The 9,199-nt window shown below is 45.0% G+C and overlaps 1 protein-coding gene across 4 annotated transcripts in view; it reads left to right on the forward strand.

Moving 5' to 3' along the window:
• The window catches only part of FGF12 (fibroblast growth factor 12), a 231,984-nt gene extending 231,040 nt beyond the window's left edge, over positions 1-944 (forward strand). For all 4 annotated transcript variants that reach the window (XM_074833957.1, XM_074833956.1, XM_074833958.1 and 1 more), the window contains one exon: positions 175-944. In XM_074833957.1, the coding sequence (XP_074690058.1) occupies positions 175-293 (119 nt within the window). In that variant the 3' untranslated portion in view covers positions 294-944. The remainder of the gene's footprint in view (positions 1-174) is intronic.
• Positions 945-9,199: the final 8,255 nt, after the last annotated feature.

Below are 9,199 nucleotides of genomic sequence, written 5' to 3' on the forward strand. Positions count from 1 at the left end.
CTGACTGGCAGCGAGGGCCGGTAACATCATACTTGGTAACAGGATCTGCTGCTGGGTCACTGAGGTTTCTCTGTGTGTTTGTATTGGGGCTGGGATTTCAGCCTCATATACAAAGAAATAATTAATTATGGTCACTAATGTCTGTTACTTAATGGGTGTCTTTTCTGTTTGCAGTGTGCATGTACAGAGAGCCATCGCTGCATGAAATTGGAGAAAAACAAGGACGCTCAAGAAAAAGTTCAGGGACACCAACCATGAATGGAGGCAAAGTTGTTAACCAAGACTCGACATAGCTGACAAATACCCTCCCTTCTTCCAACTCCTCCCCTCCCACCCACCTACCCACCCCACCTGGAGAAACCACACTGAGACGACAACAACTGAGCAAGGCAGGACCTACCGGTAGTGGCTAGGAGTCTGAACTCCAGAATCTTTCTTTGTGTAGGACGAGGAAATCGAATCCCAGATCCTGCCTATTGCAACGTTTTAAAAAACAAAAACAACAAAAAAAAGTGAAGAAAAAATGTTTTAAATCAGGACTCCATTAACATTTTCAAAAGCAAACTGTTTGCTCTGTGATCAAAGGGGGAAAAAAAAAATCTCATCTCTGCATAATAATAATAATAACAACTAATAAATATAATAATAATAATAATAAAGATGTTACCTTTAAAAATAAAACAAAGCTTTTGGAAAATTGAACTTAGCATATGATGTGCGAGAAACACAAGGGAAATGCAGCCTGGGACCGTGCTTTCTGTCTTATACTTTCACCTCACGTTCACACCACTGTTTTTTCCATCCCTGCTTCCCCGGGGATGGATGGGATTTTTTCACAAAGCAGGAAAGGTAGGGATGGATTATGACTGTGTTTGCTCTGCTATCAATAAAATATGGCCTGTCCGAATTAGGAGTCTTGACAGTTACGGGCAACAAACTAGCTACTCTGTATTCAGCTTTTTCCATCTACATTCAAACACTGTGTAGTTATTTGTTGCTGGTGTCACTGTGTGAGTATGTTTGACCCAAGTCTGGCATTTTTTGCCTTTTTATCATAATTATTTATATTTATAGGCTTGTTTTACTGTATTAGTTGGCAGGGGAATTTTGGAAATGGGTTTTCAGGTCTCGCAGGATGAAGTGATCATATTTATTAGGGGAAAGTTAGAAGATAAAGGGAAGGAGGGATGGCTGCTTGCTTTAAAATACAAAACAGAGCAAGAAATGCTACTGAAATCCTTGCTGTCAGATGGAAACGAGGCATGTGCTATGTGAGGGGGTGGCAGGGATTTCAGCAACAGGAAGAGGGGTGTGGGGAGGGAGTAGGTGGGGTGTGCACAGGAGGGGGCAGCTACAGGGGAGTGTGGGTGGTTGTGCATGTCCAGCTGTGCCAGGGTGAGGAGATGCTGCCATTTCCTTCTAGCAGCTGGGCTCTCCCTAAATGTTAAAGCGCCACACACATACTGTTTTACACACATTCAAAGCCAAGACCACAAACCCCTCTAATCCAAAGCCACCACCAAACCTGTTACGGGATAAGAATCCCTGAGATGCTGCAGCAACCTGGGTATGGCTGAGGGTACATGTCTCATGAGTGCTGGGGCTGCAGATGTTGGAGAAGCACTTCAGAGGTAATGAGTTCACAGATGGGGAAAGGCAAGGATGAGGGTGAGGGATGCTCAGCACTGAGCCCACCTTCAGCAACTAGGGCATTCGTGGGGATACAAGTCTTCCTGTCTGGTTCTTTCCTTGTAGTTTGGAGGTCAGTGGTGAACCACACACCCTTGCTCCTGTGGGTGGTAGTGAAACAGGACAGTACAGGCAGATGCCCTTTCTCTGCTCACACACGTTTACTTTGGCCTCTGACCTCTTTAGGCAACCAGGGCCTGCATGCAGGAGTGATATAGTTGCTGTTCCAAAAGCAGGCACTGCCCTGGCTGAGGTGCCTGGGAAGTTTTTGCTGCTCAGGCTGTGGTTACAGCACCTGTGAGAGATGAAGAGCAAAATGAATAAGCAAATCCCAAGGGCCTGGAGAGGGGAAACAGGTCAAAACAGCTCTTTATATGAGGGGAAACAGCCTAAAGCTGTTATGAGCCAGGTGAGCTATTCATAAATTTTCTGTCATTCATAAATTAATGGGCATACGTGAAATACCAAATACCACCTTAATTCTTGGGGCTTCGTTGCTATCACAGCCAATGGCTTAGCTGGCCGGCGGCTACACGCTGCGAAACTGCTGTGGCTGCAGGAGACAGGGAGTGTCTGGCCTGGCGTGATGCTCCCTGCAAAGCGACTGCTGACCTGGGCACCTCCAGCCCCGCAGCACGTGCCAGCGCCGGTGCGCGGCAGGGCTCTGTGAGCAGCTCCGTACAGGTGCAGAGCAAGCGGGGAAAGCTAAGGAGAGAGCCAAATTTCAAGGTTATGGAAGACTCCCAGGATCAGCATGAAGGAATGAATTTCAAGCATGTCCTTTTGTGTTTTGAAAAGCTGAAACCTTGAAATAAAAGAGCCTCTTACCATGGCTCTGCTGCCTAATGCTGCACCTACGGGCAGCCCTGCCGTGCTATAGGGACAAAGAGGGCACCAGTGCCTTCATGCCAACAGCAAGCACCAACGAGGTTTATCTGGGGCTGCCATTCATGTCAGGGTGACTTACTCCTACCCTCCTCGGAGCCCCCAGTCCCACAACACTGCGGCAAGGTCACTAATACATGTTCAGCTTGGGAGCACACCCCCAGCCCCATCTGATACAACCCCTTGCCTTCATTTCAGCTCCCTCACAAACTAGAGAGCACCCCAAATTAAGGGGTGGGAGAGATGTACATTCAAAGAAATAGAGCCTCAAGGCCAACATGTTGAGCTAGCAGGTCTCTGAACTAACCAAGCCGCCAAACACCCAGGCCATGGTTTAAGTACTGAGTCACAGCCTTTCTCAGCTGCCCTCCTGGAGGGAAAGCCCAACACCTACTGGAGAAGAGAGTATCCATGGCACACCTTGGTACCACAAGCCTCTTCTGGCCCCAGTCATGGGCAACTTGCCAGGGTCACTGATGTCTAGAGCAGATCCAGCATGAGAGACCAAAAATTGCTGTGACCTTGTGTGCAGGACACCCCTTGCCTAAGGCCCCATAAGGTCATGGGCAACAGCAGATTCAGTCCTGCCATGTACTTATTTTTCCACTGTGTGTCACTGATCACTTCCCACACTGGGCTTTTGCCTTGATAATTTTCTTCAGCCAAATCATTGCAAGAGTCCCTAGAAATGCCACATTCAGGCCTAAATGTCAATCTCCTCCTTTAGTCCATTGTGTTTGAGCTAATCACCTTCATGTGGCACATGACTGAGCTGGCCCATAATGAGAGCTAATTAATCCTGCTCACACCCAAGGTCTGCGCTACCTCAGAGCAGGCCTTCTGCCATGTGGTGTAAGTGCTGGTTTTCCTTGCTGCCTGCTTAGCCCTGGCAAACCATGAGCCACATATGGTGGCATAAACCGTGATAAAACCCTCCCACACACATCTTAGGAAATACTGTGTGCTTCTTTAGGGAGTTTTGTGACTCAGTTTAACATTATAGTGACTACAATCCTTGTCTAGCCTACATGTGATACCAGCAGGACAAATTTCCTTCCCAGCTATGTTGACATGGCATTGGGCAAACATCTAGCACAGAAAAAGGCCAAGAAAAGTAAACAATGAAAAAGGATGTTTTCATCTCACCTGGCCTATGGTAATTGTTAACTCAGCTAAATCTGCAGCAAACCTTTGCCCTCTGAATAACAGATGCTGCTATAGAAGAACTTGGATGTTAAGAAGTTCAGCAGCAGAAAACACTTCACAGGAATACGGATACATTTAAAGCATTCATTTTGTTTCACCTTTGTTTTTTAATTGTTATGTCAGCACTGTTCTGGCAGTACATGCTATGCAACACAGCTCCTCTCATCTATGCATCAAGGGCAAAACCTGATAACACAGCTCCAGTTTGGACCATCAGGAATCTACTAGGAAAAACAATACAGAAAAAGCAGCATGACAAGCATGCCATACTGCACCAGCAAGTTATGCCACAAGTGTCAGCACTGGCATGTGACAATGTGCTATAAAGTGAAGTTGACACTCAAGAAAGCAATTTATGAAAGTTGTCTGTCAACAACATTTTTTTTGTTTGCGCTCAGATAGGGTCTGGCTGATAGAGCTCCACGCAATCCTTCAAACTGTCATGGGCCTCACGTTACACCTTTACATCTTAAACTGCACTGGTTGTGCACCATGGGGGTTACTGCCCCCAAAAGACATCACACTCTCTGAGCAAAGCTGAAGCAAGAGGTGGTGTAAGCTCCCCAGGCTGATTAGAGATAGCAGGAAACAAAGTTTCCGGGTTTCATGCCAGCAAAGCTGCAGCATATACGTATGGTAGACACGAAAAAACTGTCTTTTTGAGGACTACAGTTCCTAAAAAAAGAACGCGCAGAATTCTCACTAGTTACAGCAAACAAAACCAACCTTTGCTAATGGGCTTACACTAAAAAACACTACTTTTAACATGCAGGGGATGTTGGCCCCAAAACATGTCCAACACTAGACCTCTATTAAATGTGGCATAGCTTAGCCCTGGTCCTAGATGGCAGAGCTCAGTTTGTCTGTCATTTTGCATCAAGAGGGAAAAAAAACCCCACCCAACAACAAGAAAAAAAACAGTGAGTGTCTTGAGGGACAGATTCCCCTCCCAGAACTGGAACAAAATTTTTAGTCGCTGCTAAGGGATGACCCACTGCACACACCTAGTAGTAAGATCAAGAGAAACACCACTGCACTTCCTTGGTAAAGCAGAGGGGTTTCCATGGCATTCATGTCTTCTCTCTCCCACTGCCAATGCTTCAGTCTTCAGGGTGATTGAAAGCTGTTTCCATGGAGTAAAAGGCAGCAAGGATTACATCCTCCTCACCAGCACGGAGTAAACCTTGACTGCTCTGCTTCAGCTGCTGAGCAACAATCATGGCATCAACCGATTTCCCCATGTTCTTCTTAGACACCTTGATTAAGGACCATAAAAAATCCCATAGCCAGGCTGATTGATACATTTTTAGCATCACATTTAAGCATCCCAACATCTCAAAACTGCTCAAACATTTGTGGCCACAAAGTTAAAGCTAAGTAACTACCATTTCAGGACAGAGCATTTCTTTTCATGATACTTGCATAACGAAATGCTGCATGCACAGAAAGTTGGACATCTTCCCAGCCTGCCTCCTTGTTGGACTTCAGGCACCTTCTCTTTGGCAAAGGAGGTCTAGGTCAGCATGGCTCCAGAGCTCATCTCACCAGTGCAAACACTAGGGATCACTGTGAGTGTGCAAGGAGCTCGCACAGGCTCCAGAGCATCCCCAACCTGAGGCAACTGTAGGATCAGTACAGAAAGATTGGACCTTTGATGGCCTTCTGGAAAGGACAGGATCTCTGGTCAAACTGCTTGAAAAGAGAGAAGGGGGGGCGTTTCACTCAAACCACACTCTGGTGTAGGCATGGGGATAATTTATCTTTGGGAAATGCCATTAAGGTTTACTAAGCAATACAAATGGATCTGCTGTGCCCTGTCTCCCCCCCCTGCCCCCCCCCCCCAAAAAAGGCATTACCAGTTATTTTTTAAAAAGTGTCTGGGTATGGGATCTGAGGAGAAGCAGACGATCACCCTCCCTAGAGTCTATTAAGAATGGGTTATATATTGTTCCATTTTCCATGCTCATTACAATCACTGCCCCAATAATAGCTGCATGCTGTGCCTTTTTCTATTCTAGTACAATTTTCCTCATGGGAACTAAATATCTCAGTTTAAATACTGAGCAAAGCTGGTAGAAGAAAGCAGTATGCTTCTGCTGTGCTAACCTTATGTGTAATCTGCATTTTAGGTAGCTGGTTATTACCCTTCTTTCTCATTGCTTGATACAAAAATGAAGGGACAGTACAGGGGAGGAAGAAAATGTTGGTCAGACAGTCAAGCTAAATGACATTGTGAAGGTCAAAGCACATCAGACTTAATTTCTGAAAGACATTAAGGCTTTGGTGAATTTTAATTCCTTGAGCTCTGAGAAAAATAGCAGGGAGAAAAGCAATCAGTGGCTCCATCTTAGTCCCAGTCCCTAAACTAGAACTTCAGTGACATTTAAGTCTCTATATGCAGCTCCTGGCTTGTCTCCTACATGCGGTGATGCTTTACTTTCTCAGGGGTCTGAATTTCTCTGGGAAATCATACTTGCTGAGTCCTCAGGGCATTCCGGACCAAACAAGGCAGAGCAGTTCCTGCTTGGGCAGCAGTGGGATCCCAAACCAAGTACCCTGCTCAGGCTTTCAGCTGGTGGCCCGAGCCAGAGGGGCTCCTCACAGAGCCCTCCCCACAGCACCACGCACCTATTCCAGACACGCCAGGAAAGACGAGAAAACAAGGCTCAATGTCCTAGGCAATTCTGCTTCCAAGGACCCTGGTTTGTGCAGATCTCATAGTGAGAACCTCAAAATCTGAGACACAGAGATGTCAGCCCTCCTGTTATGCTGTTCCTAGTGCCACAAGTCTCCACCTGCCAGCAAGCAGCCCTGCTGCGGGGGTGTTATGAGGATCACAACATTTCGGCTTATGAAGTGGTCTGATCATATGATAACGGGACCCTGCAAAGGCAAAGAGCTTCTGATTCAACTGTGCCTTGGAGGGGTCACTTACACGCTGTGACTGTAACACTGCCTCTTATTAATTTTATTTTCCAACTAACTGCACAAGCTGGCAAGTGAAATAGTTTCACTCAATTTACTGCTAAACAAAGAGGCAAGCATGTGCACAGAGCAAAAGCTTTGCTTGACATTAACTCAATTTGAAGATCAAAAAGAGGCGTGTTTAACTTTGCATTATCTTCATTTTTAATTTCCACTATGTTCTGCGCTTCCTGCTATCAACAGAATGGAAAGCAGAACTAATAAGGACCAACACACTGGGAAAACATTGACTTCTGGTGTGGAAGCAGGAAACATTATCTCACAAATGGATACACATATCTCACAAATGGTGATTCCCATCTCAGTCATATATCCACAAAAGTTCCTCTGGGCAGGTAGTTTTCACCTGAGTATGTAATGAACTCTCACAAGATCACATTTAGGGTACTGCAAGTCTTGCCCTTCACCAGCAAGTTCAAGTGATTCTCCTAACAGGGCCTGTGGGCTGCAATGTAGGACCTAAATCTGAATTCAAACTGTGCAGTGTGTAGAACCACAGCTTCCCAGGGAAGGTTCCCCATGCGGACTCAGAGACCTACATTTGCCATAGAAGAGGGTCTAGTTCAAATTCACCATCTTTGGATTCCACTCCCATAATTTTCCCTATAAAACCAAAGCCAACTTCTAAATTCTATGCTTGTCTCTCTTTTCTTGAGAGGCGAATACAAACACAGCACTATTTCAGAATTTTATTCTGTCTATAGGATTGACTAGGCCTTTTATAAAGTGATAGCATTTACAACAAGAAAAAAGTTAAGTATTGGATGTATCTGATTTCCAAGGAGCACAATAACCTAGCTCTAGACATGCCCAAACCTTGGAGTCCATATCCATGCAGAAATTTAACTTTGACTGTTTCAGCTTGAGCCCATCTATTATTAATTCAGTAAAACCATTTTTCTGTTCAGAGATACGTACCTTGGGAGAAGCTTCTGCAAATACATTAGCAGGTGGTGGCTTCGGAGAGACTGAATGGATGGACTCCTGAGAGCCAAAGCTGGGGGTACTTTAAATAGAAAGACAACCTCATCAATGAAGTGAAATCTTTCCAAAAGCAGCATGAGCTGGTTCCAGGTAAAGGCTTTACCTTTTCTTTGTAAAACAGCTGCCTGTTCCTACAGATCTGCAGAAATAAATTTTAAGTCACGATAGCTTGTACTAAAACAACTGGGAAAAAAACAAACAAAAAAGCCCCATCAGTTCCATACTGCCGCCCACCTGGATTTTGCTTTGTTCTAGAAACTTTGTTTGATGAGAATCAAACTCACCCTCAGGGCAACTCCAGTGAAATCAACATGCAACCCTGGGAATTAATCTGGCCCAAGACTCATTTTCTCTTTAACTGCAGGAGCCAAGGTCATTTTCCCATCTGGATTTTTCAGATGCTTCTGCACATACTGATGAGTTGTACCTTTTATCAAACCTTGACCATCATTTTCAGGACTAGAAAATGATTGCACAGTGTCAGAGGATCACAGCAAATAACATAAAGACTCTTGGTGTTAAAATCCAGATCTCATATTTGCTATGTGCCACTTTTCCTGTGTCCCCCAAAGCCATATACAATATCTTTCCACAGGGCAGTGCAGGACTTTGTCCTCCTTTGTCTCCAAAATCTCTCCCTTAATGCTAGATGACACCACTCATCCTCTGTCTTAGCTTAAGGGAAGTTCCTCTTTTCCACATCTGTAGGATTTTATCTGACAGTGTGACCAGAATTTTTCTGCTGGTTGAAGGACTGAGAAGGACAAACGGCAAGCACAACTTTTTCTTTTTGGAGGGAGAGCATTTCTGTCTGTCTGTCTATGCCTATAGCATTGTTCCCTTCTTACCTCCTCAGTAATACCCCTTATACCAATACATGTGATGGATGCATCTGACCCTGCGGGCACCTCTGATGGCAACAGAGCATCTTGAATTGGTCAGCACCCTAAAAGCTGCTTTTGAGTAGTTGAGGGTAAAGACCTGGTGTGAGCATGCAATTAGGGCAATTATTCCAAGGACCAAAAAATTAGATGAGTCAAAAAATGCAGCAAGGATTGGCTGCAGACACCCTCTCCATCACAAGGTGGTTTGTGTCAGACATGATGGCCAAGGGTCCACCCAATACATCCAGACTCATTATGGTGAAGAAGACATGTCATTCAAACATGGCAGTAACTTTAAGTCAATATATTGGCGAGAAAGGGTCTGCAAAAGCACTTCCTGCCTGGAAGTAGAGTGCACAAGGCTACCAGTGCATCCCCTTTTACCCTAGGCTTAGTATGAGCTTGTCACCTCCTCAGTCTATAGACTGGGGTGCTGAAACACACAGATGCCAGCTACAAAGTAGTAATAATACTGGGAAATTCATGGTTTGTGATATTTTAATATCCTGAGCAGAGGCTTATTTGATGTTTAGTGTGCTTTTAAGTGTTCTCCTTCTGCTCAATTG

The sequence above is a fragment of the Strix aluco genome, chromosome 9 (assembly GCF_031877795.1).
Source record: "Strix aluco isolate bStrAlu1 chromosome 9, bStrAlu1.hap1, whole genome shotgun sequence".
In the NCBI taxonomy this organism is placed as follows: domain Eukaryota; kingdom Metazoa; phylum Chordata; class Aves; order Strigiformes; family Strigidae; genus Strix; species Strix aluco.